This window comes from Pelmatolapia mariae, linkage group LG16_19, assembly GCF_036321145.2.
Source record: "Pelmatolapia mariae isolate MD_Pm_ZW linkage group LG16_19, Pm_UMD_F_2, whole genome shotgun sequence".
Taxonomy (NCBI): domain Eukaryota; kingdom Metazoa; phylum Chordata; class Actinopteri; order Cichliformes; family Cichlidae; genus Pelmatolapia; species Pelmatolapia mariae.
Window position 1 is genome coordinate 26,920,674 of NC_086241.1, and position 22,324 is coordinate 26,942,997.

A 22,324-nucleotide genomic window follows, 5' to 3' on the forward strand; every position below is an offset into this window, starting at 1 on the left:
ACCTGCTCACTCACTGAGCTAAACCAGCACTAAATGGTCAATGAATTTAAAAGGTAAAGAATCAATCTGTATTGTTAGACTTTATGGTGATGCACCTGTGGTCTGATTGGGGCATCAGAGGTACAGCTGCAGAGGAGTGCCTCGTTTTCTGCAGAGTAAACATGTTCATTTCTGAGTACCACAGAGGCCTATAAAAACAAGGCCATGGAAACAGTAACCTAATTTTAAAACCACATCCTTATTTGCCCTGTTTCACATACATCCAGTAAATGGCCGATACAGACAATCAAACACCGCCACACCAACATCTAACTGCCTGACTGACTTTGGACTGTAACAGCGGAAAGCACACTGACACGGAGAGAAACAGGCAGTCCACACACAAAGTTCTCGATTCATCCTCTCCCCAGAAAACAGGCTAAGAAAGTGTTAATAAAGTGCAGCAGGACCATTAAAAATCAAAGTTTAGCATCAACTGAAAGACATTTAATGGCTAAATCTCGACTTTCATGTCTGTCAGGGTTTCTCATTTCAGGCGGACTCCCCGTGCAGCCACAAGAGGGCTCAGTGTGATCGTCATAACACGCAGAAACGTGGGAGACAGACGCACTCAGGCTGCTGGAACCACTTAATGTGACAGAAAACGGCACACAACAGATACACAATAACGATTCTGGTGACACCTCTATCTACTGGGGACACCCAGGCGTCACCTCTGTATAGCTACACTTTATGTTTACACTGGTTTTTTTTGAAGAAATGCTATTGAATCAAGAGCTTTTAGTCTGATTAACATTGTGTATTTTTTTTTTTTTGCTTTATTTTAATACTGACAGTGAGGATTGTTTGATTTAATAACCGCCACGGCCCAAGCCTCTATTATTGTTGATAATACTGATTAATGATCATTTACATACCTACTATAAACTGTTTTCATTTTCTGATCTTACACCCTGGACAGGCCACCAGTCTGTCGCAGGGCTAACACGTAGACTGTGGGAGGAGGCCAGAGTACCCAAGAAGAACCCACGCAAACACGGGGAGAATATGCGAAATCCACCCCTGGTGCTAAAGTATTTAGCAAAAGTGCTAAAGTTATTTAGCACCAGGTTTTCCACAAACATGAGTGCGTGATTGGAGAAGGGCGACCGTCGTCGGGCCGTCCCCCAGCCCAGTCACGAATGGCTTTCCTTCACCGGCGGGCCGGCTATCCGAGACCAACCGAAGATCCACAGCGCTACGGTATCACTGCGTCTAGGCAGGATTCTGACTTAGAGGCGTTCAGTCATAATCCTGCAGATGGTAGCTTCGCACCATTGGCTCCTCAGCCAAGCACATACACCAAATGTCTGAACCTGTGGTCAGTAGGGTAAAGCTAACCTGTCTCATGACGGTCTAATTGAACTCAGGACCTTCTTGTTGTGAGGCAACAGTGCTAACCACCATGCCAGCGTGTAATCCATAATGATAAAATTTAGGCTTTTATGGGCTCCTAAGATCCTCCTTCGTGAGAGGCATGTGATGGGTTAAACTTCCAACTGCAGCCCTGATCACAAAGGTACCTGCGTACCTTTTTGTTCATTCCAAGCTCATTGCATGCACTAATGAAATTGGTGCCACAATTGGATCGTAGCTTTCTCACAGGGCCTCTGAGAGCAAAGAATCATCTGAGTGCATTTATGCAGCTTGACATGTCCAAACATAAGATTTTGTTAATTTTGTTAATCTGTTATAGACAGCTCCTGAGCTCAGACAGCTGAACATAATGGCCCATCACCTGCTCTCTGCCTGTTCTCCTCTGGTACATCTATTTGAAACTAACCAGGGTCCAAATAAATCAACTCCCACAAAGGTAAAAGGACGACCAATTCTAAGATGAAAGCTTCTAAGCTGAGTAACAGAACAGCTTAGACTCTGCATGTTACACATTTGTGGAGCTCTGCACTGAGTTTGTTGCCTTCTAATGCTCTGATTGTACCTTCTGTCAGTGATGTTTCACCTGTTCATGGTGATGGCTTGTGAGCAACATCTGTCCTTGTGTTGTCTCAGGTGGTTTGACTGGCCTTGCTGTTTCTCAAGTTCATGAAACTTGCGCAGGCCGAATGGCGACCACTTTTCAAGATATAAGTCTTGACCACATTGATTGTACATTACCCAAGCACACCTCTCCTATTACTTCCAAACCCAGATTGCAGCGTTGGGCAAAGGATGCGTTGTGGTCTATCGAGCTGACCTGAACTACAGACTTCTGTGCAGCTTGTGCTGATGACAACAACATGAGATGGATTTTCTTCCTCCCTGCCATTCTCTTCTGATGATGAAGCAGCACTGAGCTCTGTCAGCAGCAGGACCAGGATGCATAGCTGTATCATGATAACTGCTGTAGCACCCAGAGCACTTCACAGATGACCTGTGATCTTAAGCCATGTGAGAACTTTAAGCACAGTATTTGAAACATACGCCCTTTTGTTTGATGAAGGCTTTTCTTTCATCCAGAGATTTGTTTCTAAATGACTTACACTATTAGTTTTATTTTGGAGAGGATGTGGCTTTGTGTAATCAGCAGGTCTTGCTAGGGTCATCTGTAATGGACGAAACTGTCACGGCTACGACGGCAGACGTGTTGGGTTATGAGTGAGGACCCAAGATGCAGGCACTGCTGATGTTCAATTCAATTTTATTTATTTAGCGCCAAATCACAACAACAGTTGCCTCAAGGCGCTTTATATTGTGTGATGTGATCGAGCTTTATTGTGGAGAGGGACATACAACAAAAGGCGAGGGTGGCGAGAACAGAACTGAGAAACAACCTAAACTGGGAAAAACTAAGAATTAAACAACAAACCAGAACACAAGGAGACGGAGAGCGGAGCTACATGAAACATAGAGGAGCTCGGGGAGAAAACGCAGACGAACCAGCAACATGCAGGAAAAAACACAGGGCTCAAATACACAAAGGAGTAATCAGGGAATGAGAAACAGGAGGGAGACACAGCTGGGGTAAAATGAACATAACGAGACACGGGGAAGCAAAACTAGACACACTAATGTAGGACTGGGACTATCAAAATAAAACAGGAAACAAGAGACAATTCACAAAGACGCAGACTTGACACCAAACCAAAAGGGACACATGGACAAAACCTAAGAAGAAGAAATCACAGAACAAAGAACTAGAGCACTAGAAAGTCATTTACAGCAAAGAAATTATAGAACAATAATAATAACAACAAACAAAACCCAGGACTGTGACAGAAACATCTGTTTTGTGCACTCCAATTTGTTGGTGTTGAAATTCTTCACTGGTTTTGTCACTGTTTTAGAGATACCTTGATGCATGAAATTTGGGTCGTTTCAAGCAACCCTCTTAGTTCACACAGTTTAAAGTTGTCTTAAGTTAAACATAGTTAAACCAGGTCCAGTGAAGACACAGAATCACAGTAAGATTTACTGTACCTTAATATATTCTTCACCGACATCTTGGTGAAAACTGGGAATAATACAAATAAACAGCACAAAACAATCAACATCTGCGTTTTTTAACTCTCAGATTAACTGTAGCTACTAGCTTGTACACTACCCTTAGCTTGTTCACGATCATGAATTAACCTCTAAACAAAATACTTTCATATTTGATTTATAATATATACATTATAAGATGAACTACCTTACAGCATACCATGATGCTTAAACACAGATGAAAGCAGAGTGAGTTCAGCAAACGTCAACATGGTTACACTGATTTTCTCAAAATGGGAAGTGATGAAATTTTTGGACAGGAAGTGATGTCATCACAGGCTTACCCAGACAAATAAAGTTACTTTTAAGTAAAACTAAGGTAAATGATCCAATTCTTCTAGACTTTAAAAAACACAATTATCAAGATGTATTAAACACAAACAACATTCTCAAATAATTGCCTATAGGGCAGTACAGCCTTAGACAACAGTAGGACTGTAGATCAATTAAACTGACAGCTTTAGGGTCACCTGATGGTGTAAACATACAATAATGGACAGTTGTATTCATCCAAACTAAACTCCTCTCAACTGCTTCACACTGCAAACCAGCTTCAAACCACCCCGGTGCAAGCCGGAGGCCACCACTTGAAGAGCCCAAGACAACAACAACATCTGCAAGAAGCAGACACTCTCTGGTCCTTGCCTGTGGCAAGAAATTCCTGCATTCCTTAAAAGTTATGAACAGATTCTTTGACAAAGGCGGTCTCTGCTAGGACTGCCGTTTATCAAGTATAAAAGACTGTTTGACTTTTTGCTGGCAATGTTAACCAAGCTCTCACTGCAGTTGTGCAGGGACCAGAAACAACTAAAAACAGCTAAAGCTAAACACATACTACAGGCAGTTACAGCACACAGTTTTGCCTCGTGCTATTCTTCAGGCATGCTGGCTTTTGATAGGAGAAACAAATATTTACAAAGAGTTCCATTTATTAAACTTAAAACTTATTAAAACTTCACACATCGGATTGGGTGCTTTTGATTGGGGTCCCCTTGGACCCCAAAACATTTGGATTTTTAAAGCACTAATCAAAGTAGAAATGGAAAGCAATAATGTGACATCATTGGGAACAAACTGACTGACAATACTTCAGCGGTCTGTGCTCACCCCAGTTGCCAGGATGAGGGTTAAAATAATAAGTAAAGCAGTTTTTTTTTTCTCCAACGCTGGCAGAGTCAGGCAGTGACTGACTGCAGTGGAAAAGTGCTAATTAGCTTACAGCCATACCACCCTGAGCACGCCCGATCTCGTCTGATCTCGCAAGCTAAGCAGGGTTGGGCTTGGTTAGTACTTGAATGGGAGACCGCCTGGGAATACCAGGTCCTGTAAGGTTAGGGGTAGCTGTGGCTCAGGTGGTAGAGCCGATCACCTACTGATTGGAAGGTTGGTGGTTCAATCTTTGGCTTCCCCAGTCTGCATGCCATGCTTGAGTTTAGAAGTGCTTCTATGAATGGGTGAATGAGGCATGTTGTATACAGTGCTTTGAGTACTGCGGGAGAGTAGAAAAGTGCTATATAAGAATCAGTCCATTTACCATGATAATCTTTTGGTTGGAGACTTTGTATTTTTCAGTTTACACTTGAAACTCTCTCTGGGCTGCACTGCTGTTCTGTTCCCACTCAAAGAGCATTATGTAGCATTTGAGGTTTATATAAACAACTCCTCAAACGCAACAACACAAGTCACTCATCAGGAATGAGGAGGAAGGAAGCTAGATTGTGAGAGAAAGAGAAAAGGAGAAGCAAGCAGAGGAACAATCTGAGGCAGAGAAAAGTTAGGTCGTTCATTTCTGCTGATCATTGATGGGTTTTAAAGGCTCTGGTAAGTTGTTGCTTTCACTGCTTAAAATTTTCCAGTTGTTGCCTGACTGCTATTTTATGATGCTTATATACTTTCTAGCATGAATGCTGTGTTGTAAATGTTTTGTTTATATGTGTGTTTTTCAGCCATGGACTTAAGTCTAGTCCTGGTAAGCCTTGTGTTTTTCTTCGGGCTGTGTGGAATATGTAGAGGATCTGAAGAGGGTGAGTTGAGTAACACTATTTTACACAATACACACACACACACACACACACACACACACACACACACACATGTCTGGTTTGCTATCCTCGTGGGGACATCCCATTGACATAATGCTTTCCCTAGCCCCTTACCCTAACCCTAACCATTAAAAATGAATGCCTAACCCTAACCCTTACCCTAAACCTAACCATAACCTAATTGTAACCCTGACAGTAAAACCGCATTTTGAGTGTGAAAATTGCTTTCAACCCCGAGGGGACCTGGATTTTGGTCCCCACGGTGCAGAAAGTCCCCACCAGGATAGTAAAAGTCAGATTTTGGTCCCCACCAGGATAGTACGAACCCGTACACACATACACACACACACACACACACACACACACACACACACACACACACACACACACACACACAAAATGCTTTGTGTGTGTGTGTGTGTGTGTGTGTGTGTGTGTCTGTGTGCGTGAGTTTTACATGTGTATGCAAGCAGAGCTCCGACCTCATGGGAAATAGTCCCTTAGCATTATAAAAAAATATCATATTACATGTGATGGTACACCACTTCAATTCAGCTGTATTACTGGTGATAAATCATTTTGGAAAAATACTAAGAGTCAGTCATGAAATCCTAAGAGTATTCATATCTGAACTACCCTATGGAGCTGCTGATCAAATGTTGGAAAAGTACAACCAGTAAAAGGAAATGTTAACTGTACACTAAAAATTCAAAGTATTTTGATGAGTGATGTTTTTTTCTAATCCATGATTAGAAAAAAGAAAACTGATCCTAGGTGAAGAGCCAGAACAAGTGCAATTCAATAGACTTTTGTGGAAAAGTCAATATTGGACCAAATTACTGAGGAGTTAAAGTGTATGACATGGAATGACGTTCCAGCAGCTTCAGTTAAATAATAATTAAATCTGACAGGCAGATTAATGCATATTACTGTGGAGTTAATTTTTAGTGTCCTGCAGCTTGGCGTTGTTTCTGGTGATAGCACAGACATACTTGCAAAGTTATAAGAAAATAATGACATCCCACGAACCACCCTATGGAATCATAGTCCACATGTACAGTTGTGGTCATGGTACCTCCTCACACTACAGAGGAAGACTGGCCTTAAATGGAGTAACTTTGTGTATTTTCCAGGGAGAGAAAACAACTTTATTAATATGTATATTTAAGGTGATCATGGTGATTTCACTGAAATCAGGCCACCTTTCCATGCTCCTTGTGCCAGCCTACACCCCCTCAGGCTGAAAACAAGGCCCATATTCAAGAGTAATAAGACACGGCCGGATATCTTGCCCAACTCCAAGAATGCTTTGCATTAGCTACATGGCATTGAGATTGACAATGTGGGCCTTTCCTGACGAGAAACGCTGGATGATGTCAGATGTCCACAAACTCCTCAGAGCTTGTGATGCTAGCTTCAAGTCAGGGGTCAAAGCCCTGTAAAGCACCGCCACAGCTGAACTGAAGGTAGGCATCAAAGATGCTAAATGTGTTTACACCAAGACAATGGAGGAAAATGTCCCAGATAACGATGCAAGGTGAGTATGGCACCTCAAAGCTATCACGTGTTCCAACACAGATGCCTCACTGGAGAGAAGGAGTGCAATCGACTCTTTGCCCAGTTTGACAAGAACACAACTGTCCTGAGCACAGCAACAACACCCACACCTGATGCACACACCATGGCCCTGTCTGTGCAGGTATATAAAGCACTCCAGGTGCTCATGTCAGTAAACAGTGGAAAGCTGCTAGCCCTGATGGAATACCTGGGAAAGTCCTGAAGGTGTGCTCCAATAAACGAACGTCTGTCTTTACATTTATCTTTAATTTAGCAAAAGCCAACCACTCAGTGAGCCACTATTATCCAAGTTCTTACAAAGTCTGCTGTGGACAGTTTGAATGATTTCAAAGCTGTTACGCTCACTAATAATGTAGCGTTTTGAAGTGTTTGATAGACTGGCAATGAGGCAATTTAAAATTGACCTTTGTCCCACTTTTGACCCTACCTCAGTTTCCATACATCTCAAACAGGTAAACAAGGGACACTGTTACGATCCCTGACGACGTAGTACTAATTAATCTAAAACTGAATGGGAAATATGTACCAATGATCTTCATCCATTATATTTCAGCATTCAACATCATCATTCCAGATATTTTGATCTTACTGGATCTTACTTACTCTCACTTGCACCTGGATCAAAGATTTTCTTACAAGCTCACAAAGTCAAGCTTGCTCCCACCTTTCCTCCACCATGTCATGTGTGTTATGTGGTTCTGTTGGCTTCATCTCTTGGTGACCTCTAGCTGGGGAAATTTGTGGCCGAGTGTCAAGCATCTACAATGAAAATTAGCAACTCAAATATTGAGGCCATTGTTTCCAGTGAGAAAAGCGTGGACTGCTGACTCTGGTTCAGACACAAGGTTGAACCCCAGCTGGAAGAGTTTAAATATCTCAGGATCTTGTTCGTGAGGAGACAGTGGAACGGGAGATCAGCTGAAGGATCGATGCAGTGTCAGCAATGATGTGGACACTGTTGGAGATAGTGGTTTGTTTAGACTGCTGGCCTGTGACCCAGACCCACATTAGTGGTAGAAAATATATGGACGGATGGATGTATAGATGGATGGATGAACATTATCTTTGACTTTGAAAGGTCTGATTTCTCAGCATTAAATGGTTAAATAACTTTTTTTCTCTATTCCACCCTTACATGTATGTTGCAGAGAACTGTACTGACTACAAACTCCAGTTTGAGAGGGTTTTCTCTGTTCCTGGAGATGTGGCTATGCTGAGAAGCACACTGGTCTCCTCAGAAGTCTTTGACTTCAAAACTGTCCCGTACAACATCACGTGGTACAACTCGGTGTCAAGCCAAGAAATCACCAGTCAGACTGGTCACATCCTGGTGCACAAGGAGACTCTGTGGATTCTAAATGTAACCATGAATGACAGTGGGGATTATGTGACCATACTGAGGTAGGAAGCACTAGCGTCATGGTTCTGGGCCTTGGACCTAGTATTTTGAGTTTCCTGTGTTTTCGTGATTGTTTTGTAATTTAATGATGATATTTAGGTCCCGCTAGTTAGTATTGAGTCTGTTCTTTTCAAGTTCCTGAGTTCCCTGGTATTCCCAGTTTAGTTTCTTGTCTGTTAGGTTCCTCTTGTGTCTTGGTCTCTTGCCCTTTGTTGCCTGTAAGTGTCTGTCATGTTATCTGTGTTTACGTCTCTTTCCTTCTGTGTCCCTCGCTCCCTTTCACTCCACACCTTCGTCATGTCTGTGTTCACCTTACCCATTCCCACGTTCTCCTCCTTGTGGTTGTCTCACCAGTCTGTCTGTGTTCTTATGTGGGTCTCAGTCTGCATGCCACTTCCTGTTTTATTTTGATGGTCCCTTGTCTCATGTGCATTGTGTTTAGTTTTGCTTCCCCTGTCTCGTTGTGTTTAATTTGTTCCTGCTGTGCTCCCATGTGTTTCCACTTTCCTTATCACCCTTTTGTGTATGTATTGTTTCAGTCTTCTCTTGTCCCTCTTCCGAGTCTCTGCTCACCTCCTCATTTGTCTCACTGTGCTTCACGGTTTCAAAGTTTCCTAGTAGTTTTTACCAGTTTAGGTTATTTTTGCATTATGGTTTTTCCTTATATTGTATCCTGGTGTTCAGCCCAAAATAAACGGCTCGCTATTTATTCCCAAGTTCACATTTTCCAGTGTTGTCACCTCACATGATCTGCACCCGCAGATCTTGAAATATTAGAAAATAATAGAAAACAGTAAATTACACAACCTATGTGACTGCTTATTTTTCATTACGAGAACTTGTGCAAGAATTTTGTACACAAAAAATAAATACGTTAAAAAAGCAAGAGCTACATGCAAAAATATGTAACTCAATTTCAATATAACCTGAAAGATTCTATTATACTATACAGTGGTCCCTCGCTCTAACGCAGTTCACCTTTCGCGGCCTCGCTGTTTCGCAGATTTTTTTTGTGCAATTTTGCATGCTTTTTTTTTTTTTTTGGTACAGCACATTGTGTTCTGCATCCTGATTGGATGGATTGGCTGTAGACCATTGTGAATCAATCTCGTGCGGTGTCTCCTGTACAGTACAGAATGTGTGCAGCTTGTCAAATTTACATAAATCTTTGATCGCTACCAGTGTTACTCTGAAGTGCTGTACTGTATGTTTGTAAGTTTTCTCCCCAACAAACACAACAATGTCGATGAAGAATTTTGCACCGTCAAAGGCTCCTGCGGGTGCCTTTGGTTTCATTCTATAATACTGGCCTTATTTTTCTACAAAGGTTTGAACTTTGAGAGTGTTTAAACAAGAGAAAAAAGCGTGAAAATGTTCGTGCCTGTTTGGGAAAAGTGTGTAGTGAGGGGTTTTACAGCCTTAAAACACTATAATAATTGTAAAAAATAAAGTTGGCTACTTCGTGGATTTCACCTATCGCGGGTTATTTTTAGAACGTAACACCCGCGATAAATGAGGGACCACTGTATTCTATTTCAGAAACCTAACATAAATATAGGTGTTGAAATAGAGACACGATTCTCTGGAGGTTGTGACTAGACAATTAGTGAACTAAACCAATATAATAAGAATCCAGTATAACCTATTTTAATATTTAGCCTGTAGTGTAAGACAAACATATTCATAGTATTAAAGTTAGATGGCTTTTCCACTAAACTGAATTTATATTTAGATGCTGCACTTAAAGTATACATGCATACATGCCCATTACCATGTTTTCCAGCTTAGATGCCTTGATATCCACTATAGGAGGTAATAAAGATTTTACACATCATTTCAGATTTATGCAAATTTAAAGCACTTTTGAATTCTCATTTGAGTTTGAGGGTCAAAAATGTCCTTCACTGCTAAGACTAGTGTGCCTAATTATCCATTCATTCATAATATTTCTACTTAATTTTCCAACAGGACTCCTTCCCACTGCTACAGGCAGGCCAGCCGACTGGTGGTGGAGGAAAGAGCTACAGGAGAGTGTGGAATGCCGAGGAAAGCTGATCAGCTACTTACCAAAGGAGTCACTGACAATCTGAGCTGCCCTCTGAGGAACGAAATGAATAAGCTGAACAGCTACAACATCCCTTCCTCCATCAAGTGGTACAGAGTGAGTTCTCCAGAATTCTTGTTGAGTGCTGGCATGAAACCTAATGGTTTTAATGGAGAGACTGCACAGTAGCTGCAGCCTCAACTATTTTCTACCACTATTTCAACTTCTATCGTATTGAAACTCTGACACCAGTGTTTACAATCTAATTTGACTGAAAGCAGATCCCAGTATTGTGTTTTTTGTTGGTATATTTTCATATTTTGTGCAACTACAACTGTTTTGAACTTTCACATTTTAAAAGTGCTTACTGAAAAGATCAATATCATCCTGCTATCAATAGTAGAAATGTAGTTGGCAATCGCCAAGTTGCACTCAAATGGGATCCCAGCAGCTGTAAACTCACCAACTGCACTGTTTATCATAATTTTGAACAGAAACCATACTTGTCTTTTATTTTGTGAATTTGAAAACAAGACCCATTTGTTTCTCCTTCTAGGGTTGTGACCCCATAGAGGACGGAACAGGCAGCTATGGGTATTGGGGCACCAAACTGAAAATTACCAGTGTGGACCTTCAACACAAAGGCACCTATACCTGTACTCTGACATTCACCCTGGGTGGCATCAAAGGGTCTCTATCAGAGTCCATTAACGCTGAGGTCAAAGGTGAGATTGTAGAAACAGAAAATGACTTCAGCAGTTTCTTTGTCCATATGTAAAGGGGATTTTTCTAATAACAGTGACGACACAGTAAACATTGTTCAAATTGTTTTTTCTATGCAACATAACATTGGGCAAATTGGTTTACAAGACAAAATAGCAAATCAACAACTTGCCAATGGCAAGTCATTAGCTAAGAAGCACACCGTGAGTAATTATCCTTTTTGAAACTTGTACTGAATATTTAGAGTAGTATGAACCAAAATGTTAGCTGAACTAATAAACACATCTTTACTAGGGTCAGAGCATTTCCCCCAGGACTCAGTCTTCCTGCAATCACGTGCATTAAACCTCCTTAGCCCAACATGAGAGAGCCCAAGACCTCCCCAAAACCCACCATCCAGACATCTAGAAGGCTGTCTGTTTATAGGGGTCCAGGTGGTCAGTGATCTTGTGATGGCTTAGGTTTGCTTACTGTAAACTGCATAGTGGAAAATATCATTCCTTTCCAACATATTTTTGTGATTGTCCAACCTCTACTGTAGACTACTGTACGCAGTATTTGATGTTCTCTATTTCAGGGGATTACTCTTTGGTTCCACAAGTGCATGAACCCTCAAATGACGTAATCAAAGCACAGAGAGGTAAGTCTTCTAATCTATGATATTCTGAGAAATGTGGTGTTCTGTTGATTTAATATTTATGTATCTCAGGCTTCATTTAGGCCAACATATTGTGCTGAAAGTCAAAGACTTCTGCTTTAATTTTTTCCATAGTGCAGGGAGAGTCCATATTTTAGGATGAACATAACAATGAATATAAAAATGTTTCAATATATACATTTTTTGGATAGAGTTTAATATATATACTGAGTTACTGTTTGTGCATGTGTTCAGGGTACAACTTCAGTAAAAGGTGCCTGGTGTTTGTGCCGGGTGTCTGGAAGCCTTTTGTTGATATTTATTGGTTGGACAAAGATGGATTCTTTGAGACAAATCCCTCTCACCGTGTCCACATGTTAGAACAGCGGTCAGTACCTTAACTCTCCATCAATTTGTTTTATGTGCTGTGACAGTTGAACAATATTCAGATTTGGTGTTTACTTTTGAGAACGTTGAGACTTTTGGGAATTTTAGGACCATCTCATCTCATTGTCTTCAACAGTTTGCTGCCCCAAGATGGCTCCAGCAAAGGTGCGTGGTTAGAGACCTGGCTGATATTTTCTGAGCTGAAGGAGGAGGACTTCTACATAAACTACACCTGCCGTGCGTACAGTGACAGGGGCTTTCCTGAAGGATATTTCAGTCTGCAACCAGCAGGTAAAAACATTATATCTCACCTAACTTTGCTTACTAACTTGAGGACTAGTGTATTTTCTCACAATCAGTTAATCAGGTAATCTTTTCTCTAAAATATGAAAAAGAAAGAAGTCAAACTGACTGGTCAGTAGGTGGTGATTTCTCTTATACCAAACATTACCTACTTCAGAGCAGCTTAGGACTGTTACCATGACGATGTACCCCAGTAAGAAGGGAACCACCTTTGTAACAGTGAAAAACCTGGATTTGAGCTTGATGACGTTACCTCACTAAGCTATTAACTTCTTTCATTCATGTTGACTAGTTTTATACGATTTCACATGGGATAATTTTATTACCATGACAACAGATGTTCAAGGTAAATAAACTCCCAGTCGGACTAATCACAGGTCTCAGCACAACAAACTTTTAACTACAAAATATTAAAGGAGTCTATATCTAAAACATTATCTGTATAAGATATTTATGAATTGTTACAAACATGCATGAATGACAGATTAAATTGTAGGCAATTAAATTAGAATTAGTTAAAGTGACAGAAATGTGACTGTATAAGAGTTATGATTATTATTTAGGCTTTTTATTTATTTAGCTTATTTCATTATATTTTTAAGGTTCAGTCACTGTTTTGACATTTAATTATCTTGGTTGTTCATCTCCACAGATTCAAACATCATCGTTGTGATTGGATCTGTACTCGGTGGTGTGATGGTTGTCCTTATTATCACTTTCATTGTCTACTATATTTCTAAGATCAATGGTGTGCTGTGATTCAGACTAGCATTCCCAGTCCTCTTTATCAAACACAGGTAAGTTCAGCTGGATAATTATTAATGTGCTGCTTTATACATCTTAAAATTATAATGATAGTAACGATATTGCGAGTTTACATTAAATACTGTGCTCCACAATGGGATGGGATGTGACCAATGCTTTAACCTTACTTTATAAAATACACAATAACCCCACACTCATGTGCTGGTGTCCTGACACTTCCTCTCAGACCGCTTGAATAACACTTTGCTGAGAGGTTGTTATGAATATTTGATCCACTGGTATTAAAACATGTCACCAAGCTTAAATGTCTGTCTTAATCCAACACCATTATGGTGGTGCTAACAGCTCTGACTCTGCTATATACTCCTCTGTGACACGCCTTGTTCACACAGATGGCTGTTTGTCTCTATGTTTCCAGGGTTACCAGGGTGTCCAAAGGCTGCCAGATTGAGTTGAGGCTAATTGTTGATGCAATAACAGAAGAAGATGAGAAGTGGGAGTTAAAATGTGTCACTCAGAACAAAGGAGGAAGACGAGAAGTGTTAAGTTATATATATATATATTTTTTTGTCTGTTGAGACCACCTCAACAAACCAAAGACGGGACAACTAAACCTTGATATGTAAAAACTCTAATCTACCTTTGCGTCTCTGTCTACAGACTCCACCTTTACATGGGTGGTTGTGGCTGCAGGGGCTGTGATCTCATTCCTCACAGTGGTCTCTGTCTTTCTCTATGTCCTCTTCAAACCTAGAAGGAAAAAGAACAGGGATTACTTTCTGGCTCAGCAGAGCAGCACCTTCTAGCTCTGACGCTGTGCACGCTCCCTCATCAGAGACCTCCTTTTAAACTTTACCTTTTACATCAAATTGTCTTTTTATACATTATTTCCGTGTGATATCCAGGAGCAGCACCACGTCTTTTTTAGAGTTGCCTGTAAAATCCACTGCTAAAGACTGCTAATCAGCAAATGAATAACTTTATGTTTGTTATTGATGTTATAGTTTGCAGTGGGGATTTGCTGAAATGAATTAAACAACTACCTCTCTGACACTCAAAGGTGAACAATGTTTTCTCTGTAAAGTTGGAAGCATGTAAAAGATGAGCTGTTGTGTTGTACTGAACCAGATATCACACTGGTCTGCAAACAATAGTTTTTCTTTGCTACAGGAAGCTTCACACCAGCTCTTTATCTAGTTCTGTTACACTGATTCGAGACAATTTAAGCTTGCACACCAGATGTTTGAGATACACACTGACATCACTGATGTTTTGACACATTTGGATAATGATATGTCAAGACAATGAGTGGAAGTTGAACTATTTCCCACCAAAACTGTGTTAATGTGTTTATTTTAAAAACAAACCTGAAGATGATAAACGCTGTGTTACAGCAGATTTCTGTCAATTTAGCTCAAATAAGGTCAGCGTTCTCAAATATGTTTGAGGCACTTGCTTTTGTGCTTATACTGGACATCCGTCTCTCTGCAAGAACCAGCAGTAATTAGCTGTCATGCTCGGTTTAAATTTTACCTGATATCAGTTTTCCATTACATGTCGCAATTACTCATGTCGCTCAAATTTCGTGGAAAAAAGTCAAGATGAGACTGTAAAAAGCGTATCTTCAGAGACATTGTGACGCTCATTATCAGTAGCGGTTTTTGATACGGGCGACACGGGCGGTTGCCCGGGGCGGCATCGTGGTGGGGGCGGGATGACGGGCATCGGCAAAAAAATAAATAAAAAAAATTGCTCGTACTCATGCTGCCCCGACGTCATGCCAGCGTATATTGGGAATGGCATAGGCACCGATCGGTTTTCTATCGCCCATTTGCTGGGAGTAAGGGCGCCCTCCGTTTGCGAGGTGCGCCTGCTGCTTGCGGCACAGGAAGGAGAGGGTGGGGAGGCGGGGGATTCTCTGGCTGGCTGGAGCAGCATCTAATAACCAACTCGCAAAATAAAAACAAACCAACAAACACGAAAACACCAGACATTATGATACAGACTTATAATTTGCACCGATGTTTTTTTCGAAATTCTGTATGCGAAAAGTGAGCGCGAGAGCCCTCGGTGCGCCTGCTCGCTGCTGAAGTCAAAGTAAACTTTATTGCAATCTCCGCTACATACAGTCCAGTATATAGAGACACAAGACGACGAGGCTCCAGTTACAGCAGTGCAAGTAACCAAACAATAAATATAAGAAGAGTAAGAAAATAAATATACACTTTAGGACCAGGGGTAAAGGGATCAATAACAATTTAAAATTTATAATTTAAAGTTTGATGATTTAAAGTCTCACACAACCTGTCGAAAGGGGAGGGGGGCGGCTGCTACCAAATAGAGCACATTTCATTCATAATGATGCAAATCCAAGCCCATTATGTATTCATGATTTGAATCCTGGGTTGTGTGAAATCCCAGAAATAAACCCCAGACAAAGCGAATCTGTGAACTAAGGTGTAGGTCTATTAGGTTATGTTGTCGTGATCTTCGAGTTGGGGGATGGGTGTTCATACTGGAGTGCAAAATTAAAACCAATGGAAGACGGACAAGAAAAGTTCAAAGCCATCAGGTGCTCAGTTTAGAAAAAAGAGAAAAGTAGAGGAGGAGAAACGAGCAAAAGATACAGGTAAGCAGATGTGTTATTGGATAATGGGAGGTCATGTATCCTGAAACAATCAGAATCATATTCAGAATACTTTATAATCCCTAAGGAAGTTATGTGGGTTACAGTTGGTCCAAGAAGAAATGGTAAAAATAGATGAGAGACTAAACTCCAAACAATACATTATGTTACAGATTTTATACATTTAAGAAATAGCACTAATACATACAGATCAGGGATTAACAGAGGTGATTATAAATAAATATCAAGAAAACTGACAAGAATATTACAGAGTAGAAAAGAGCGTGTATACAAAGGGTGTAACTATTGCAGTGTTTACAGTGTGTTAGATGGAGTTGTACAGGGAGATGGCCACAGGCAGGAATGACTTCCTGTGTCGTTCAGTGGTGCTTTTTGGTAATCTCAGTCTCTCACTGAACGTGCTCCTGTGAGTAGCCAGGACGTCATGGAATGGAGTGGGTGGGAGGTATTATCCATGATTGTCCTTATCTTGGACAACATCTGCCTCTCAGACACCACCCTAACGGAGTCCAGCTCCATCCCCACAACATTACTGGCCTTGTGGATCAGTTTATTTAGTCTGTTGGCAACTGTGACCCTCAACCTGCTGCCCCAGCATGCAACAACATAGAGGAAAGCACTGACCCCAACAGGGATACAACAAGATAACATTAAGGATTTACTTAAGGTTTTGTGCAGGCACAGAACCCTGTTTACTCTTTCCTCCCAGGCTTCTGGGCTTCTGATTGGCCAACATTTCTACCCGGTTAGGATTTGGCATGTTCTTGACAGCATTTGACTTCATTTTTGGCGTTTACATGCGGACGGAGATATTTTTTAAAAACTGAAAATCTTCATTTTCAAAAATACCCGTGTACATGTTGATGTACCTTATGGTCAGAGCAGTGGCGGTCCTAGCCTGTTTGGCGCCCTGGGCGAACACCCCCTCTGGCGCCCCCCCCCCCACCACCACCACACACATGAAGAGAGAGAGAGTATGCATTGTATGCAAACGGCTACTAAACAGGCATCATAATTCGTCATACAATGAGAACAGGACAAATCAACAATTGACACTGACTAATTAATATTATATTATTGTATATATTGTTTGGAGTTTAGTCTGTTACTGTTACTATTTTTACCATTTCTTCTTGGAGGAACTGTAACCCACATAATTTCCTTAGGGATTAAGAAAGTATTCTGATTCTTAATGTTTCAGGATACATGACCTGAATCTTTTTGCTCGTTCCTCCTTGTAGGAGCCATAATTAAATGTATTGAATTTTAATGATCACTGGGTTTTCATTTGTTTGGTTGCTATGGTGATGTGTAACGGGAGTCACGTGGGTGGTAGCGGTGACATTAAGAGGGCGTTGTCAGTCTGTCTTTCACTGGTTTGATTTTGACAGAGAGGAGGGCTGGGTAGCCGTAGTTTTTGTTGACCGCAGCACAACGAGTTTCCCCTTGTTGCATTAGAGCTGTGATGTTTTAAGAGTTTGAATCGCGAGCCGATCACATTGCTCTGTAAACTTTTCAAGCACTTTAATAAACAAGCAAGCAATTCCACCTCTCGCATTATTGCGTACAGTTGACAGCGCGTCAGGCAAATAGACAGGCTCCATCCCCAGCCTCTAGCGACTGTGGAAGTCGCTACACTCCTCCTCTTCTTTTCTCTTTTTTTTAAACTTTAAAAACGGGTTGTATGTGAGACTTTAAATCAACAAAATATAAAATATACATTTTAAATTGTTATTGATCCCTTTACCCCTGGTCCTAAAGTGTATATTTATTTTCTTACTCTTCTTATATTTATTGTTTGTTTACTTGCACTGCTGTAACTGGAGCCTCGTCGTCTCGTCTCTCTATATACTGGACTGTATGTAGCGGAGATGACAATAAAGTTTACTTTGACTTCAGCAGCGAGCAGGCGCACCGAGGGCTCTCGCGCTCACTTTTCACGTATAGAATTTTTAAAAAACATCGGTGCAAATTATAAGTCTGTATCATAATGTCTGCTGTTTTCGTGGTTGTTGGTTTGTTTTTATTTTGTTTTATTTTGCGAGTTGGTAAATTTTGCTGCTCCAGCCGCCCCGCCCTCTCCTCCCTGTGCCGCAAGCAGCAGGCGCACCTCGCAAACGGAGGGCGCCGTTACTCCCAGCTAATGGGCGATAGAAAACCGATTGGTGCCTATGCCATTCCCAATATGCGCTGGCATGATGTCGGGGTAGCATGAGTACGAGCAATTTTTTTTTGCCGATGCCCGTGATGCCGCCCCCCACCACGATGCCGCCCCGGGCAACCGCCCGTGTCGCCCGTATCTAAAACCGCTACTGGGTCAGAGGGTTGTTTCCCCCAGGACTCAGTCTTTCTGCAATCACATGCATCTCCCCCTGGTGGCAATCAAAAATAATGCAGGCTTAGGATACCTCTGCACTCGCTGCACTTCAGATCCACATGCTATGTCTGTCTTCTATACTGCCTATGGTGTATACGTACTCACATACAAGTAATAGCAGTAATGATAGGAAGCAGGAAAAGGTCTGGTAGAATATTTGTGTCTGTCATGGGCTACAAGGACCAGGGTGACTTTTACCACCATCCAGAAACCTGGAAGCCAGTCTATCTATAGAGGTCCAGGTGTTCAGTGACTTCAATAACAAATCCAACTGGAAGAAAAGAAACGGGAGCTAGCTTACGTCCACCACACTGCTTACCCTCGAGGTTGCCTCTGGTTCTTTTGATACTGACCAATATATACTGAACAATATGAAGACATTACAAAACATATTAACAGTGGTTTACTTTTTTACGTTGTTTAGCTGCTTGATAAAAATAGTCTATAAACAGCAGAACAACACAGACACAAAAAAGAAACAGCAACAATGGCAATATGCTGGCTTAGGTTTGCTTACTGTAAACTACATAGTGGGAAATGTAATAACATTTCCATTATATCTTTGTGATTATCCAACCTCTACTGTAGACTACTGTACACAGTATTTGATGTTCTCTATTTCAGGGGATTACTCTTTGGTTCCACAAGTGCATGAACCCTCAAATGACGTAATCAAAGCACAGAGAGGTAAGTCTTCTAATCTATGATATTCTGAGAAATGTGGTGTTCTGTTGATTTAATATTTATGTATCTCAGGCTTCATTTAGGCCAACATATTGTGCTGAAAGTCAAAGACTTCTGCTTTAATTCTTTCCATAGTGCAGGGAGAGTCCATATTTTAGGATGAACATAGCAATGAATATAAAAATGTTTCAATAAATACATTTTTTGGTTGATAGAGCTTAAAGAAATACAGTTTCATGTATATACTGAGTTACTGTTTGTGCATGTGTTTAGGGTACAACTTCAGTAAAAGGTGCCTGGTGTTTGTGCCGGGTGTCGGGAAGCCTTTTGTTGATATTTATTGGTTGGACAAAGATGGATTCTTTGAGACAAATTCCTCTCACCGTGTCCACATGTTAGAACAGCGGTCAGTACCTTAACTCTCCATCAATTTGTTTTATTTGCTTACTTTTGAGAACGTTGAGACTTTTGGGAATTTTAGGACCATCTCATCTCATTGTCTTCAACAGTTTGCTGCCCCAAGATGGCTCCAGTAAAGGTGCGTGGTTAGAGACCTGGCTGATATTTTCTGAGCTGAAGGAGGAGGACTTCAACGTAAACTACACCTGCCGTGCGTACAGTGACAGGGGCTTTCCTGAAGGATATTTCAGTCTGCAACCAGCAGGTAAAAACATTATATCTCACCTTACTTTTCTTACTAACCTTGAGGACTAGTGTATTTTCTCACAATCAGTTAATCAAGTAACCTGTTCTCTAAAATATGAAAAAGAAAGAAGTCAAACTGACTGGTCAGTAGGTGGTGATTTCTCTTATACCAAACATTACCTACTTCAGAGCAGCTTAGGACTGCAGTGCAAGCTACCATGGCGATGTACTCCAGTAAGAAGTGAACCACCTTTGTAACAGTGAAAAACCTGGATTTGAGCTTAGTGAAGTTACTTCACTAAGCTCAAACCGTGCTTTGTGTAACAGTCCTCAAAGAGTGAACAACCACAATGAAAGACAGATTTATTAAACACTTTTTGAATAACGTTCAGTCAGTGAAAAAATTATTAACATTTAATCCACCAAAGAATTTCTATTAACTTCTTTTATTCATGTTGACTAGTTTTATACGATTTCACATGGGATAAGTTTATTACCATGACAACAGATGTTCAAGGTAAATAAACTCCCAGTAAGACTAATCACAGGTCTCAGCACAACAAACTTTTAACTACAAAATATTAAAGGGGTCTATATCTAAAACATTCTCTGAAGAAGATATTTATACATTGTTACAAACATGCATGAATGACAGATTAAATTGGAGGCAATTTAATTAGAATTAGTTAAAGTGACGGAAATGTGACTGTATAAGAGTTATGATTATTATTTAAGCTTTTTATTTATTTAGCTTATTTCATCACTGCAGTCGGCACGCTTCAAAAGGACCAACAGGTTGTGCCAGCTGAATGATGATCTTTTTTATGAAACTGAAAAATAAACTAAACTAAAGGGCAAACTGATGAAAAGTAAATCAAATGTTACATTTTTAAAGGTTCACTCGCTTTTTTGACATTTAATTCTCTTGGTTGTTCATCTCCACAGATTCAAACATCACCGTTGTAACTGGTGCCTGACTGTAACACACAGTAACCAAACTGATGCATCAGCAAAGTACTCCATGTTTATTAGGTTTGCCTGTAAAATCCACTTGTAATGGCTGCTAATCAGCGAATGAATAATTTTATGTTAATTATTGAGGTTGTAGTTTGCAGTGGGGATTTACTGGAATGAATTAACCAAATATAAACAATGTTTTCTTTGTAAAGTGGGAAACATGTAATAGAGCTGTTGTGTTGTACTGCACCAGATATTACTGCTGCAATCAGTGTCCACTGTGTATATATATATATATATATATATATATATATATATATATATATATGCAATAAATATTCTCAGCATGTTGTTCAGTAGATGAGTGTTGTGTTATTTTACAAACCTTTATATCTACATTTAAATGGAAAACCTAGCTATTCTAAAAATAAAGTGGTTTGAGAAAACCTCCGAGGTGACCTCAATGTTTGACTTAGTGCAATGTACCAGTCATGATGCTTTGTTGCAATAAGTTAAGGTTTTTAAAGGTGGTAGTGAGACAATCTTTCTTATATGTGTAGTCACACCTGAAAAGTCAGTTAAGGGCCCAGTAATGTCTGTGAGGAACTGATATTACAGGGCCATCGTTACATGTGTTATGAAAATTATCACTGAACACTTGGACATTTGCTGGGTTAATGAAGTCCATTGAGCGGGTTGGGGAGGAGAGGATGTTGTCTAAGCTAACATCCATCATGGACAGCACCTCCCACCCCCTGCATGAGACTGTACGAGCACTGAGCAGCTCGTTCGACAGTAGACTTTTACACCCACGGTGTAGGAAGGAGCGCTACTGCAGGTCATTCTTACCAGCAGCTGTCAGACTCTGTAACACAGTTTAACATTTTTTGGTTATCTTACTCATCAGCTTGTTTGTTCGCTGTACATGTATATACAAACTTCAGTTGCTTATGTGTATAGGGCCACTTTGTGTCTTGCATCTATATTTTATATCCCTCTTGCTATAAGATCTGTGTATCCACCAAATTTCTTATTTGTGGGATAATAAAGGTTAATAAAGGTGAGCTGACTCTGATGTAATATCTATCCTGCTGTCCACATCATCCTCCACATGAGAGACCCTGCAAACCAGTCATCGTTGGGCAGGATGTGACACAGAGCAGTGGGCAAACAGACCCAAACATTTCACAGGAACAGGTTTTTGAGTGGGATCTATGGAAACTTGTTTTCACCATTTAAAAAAAATTCCAACCATAATATTTGGGGTTATTAGCTCACAATTCTTTGTTAGGTGTCTTACATTTTGTTACTAAACCCCTAAGTTTTAGCTAGTAAACTGAAATTTTGAGATACCTAATTTGACATTTTGATGCCTAGTATTTTTTCATTGGCAGAAAAAGGCTTCCATAACGAGCCCTTGTGTACAGTGCAGGCAGTGTCCCTATTCCACAAATGTAAGAGTGCCTCATTTTCTACAGTGTGAATTTCCAGAGAATAAACGTGATTCATCTGCAGAGCACAAGAAGCTTTAAACAGTTCTGTGGTTCTGAGTACCACAGAAGCCTATAAAAACAAGGCCATGGAAACAGTCACCTAATTTTAAAACCACATCCTTAT

At 40.6% G+C, this 22,324-nt stretch overlaps 1 protein-coding gene and 1 pseudogene across 1 annotated transcript; both read left to right on the forward strand.

The window, feature by feature from the left end:
• Positions 1–4,732: 4,732 nt before the first annotated feature.
• LOC134646506 (5S ribosomal RNA) lies at positions 4,733–4,851 on the forward strand (annotated as a pseudogene).
• Positions 4,852–5,265: 414 nt separating this feature from the next.
• Positions 5,266–14,441, forward strand: LOC134645690 (interleukin-1 receptor type 2-like). The gene is made up of 10 exons (XM_063499230.1): positions 5,266–5,340; positions 5,466–5,543; positions 8,288–8,540; positions 10,507–10,699; positions 11,139–11,307; positions 11,883–11,945; positions 12,198–12,330; positions 12,466–12,620; positions 13,285–13,429; positions 13,816–14,441. Exons 1-9 carry the CDS (start codon positions 5,322–5,324, stop codon positions 13,389–13,391), a joined length of 1,170 nt encoding a protein of 389 aa, XP_063355300.1. The 5' UTR covers positions 5,266–5,321; the 3' UTR covers positions 13,392–13,429; positions 13,816–14,441.
• Positions 14,442–22,324: the final 7,883 nt, after the last annotated feature.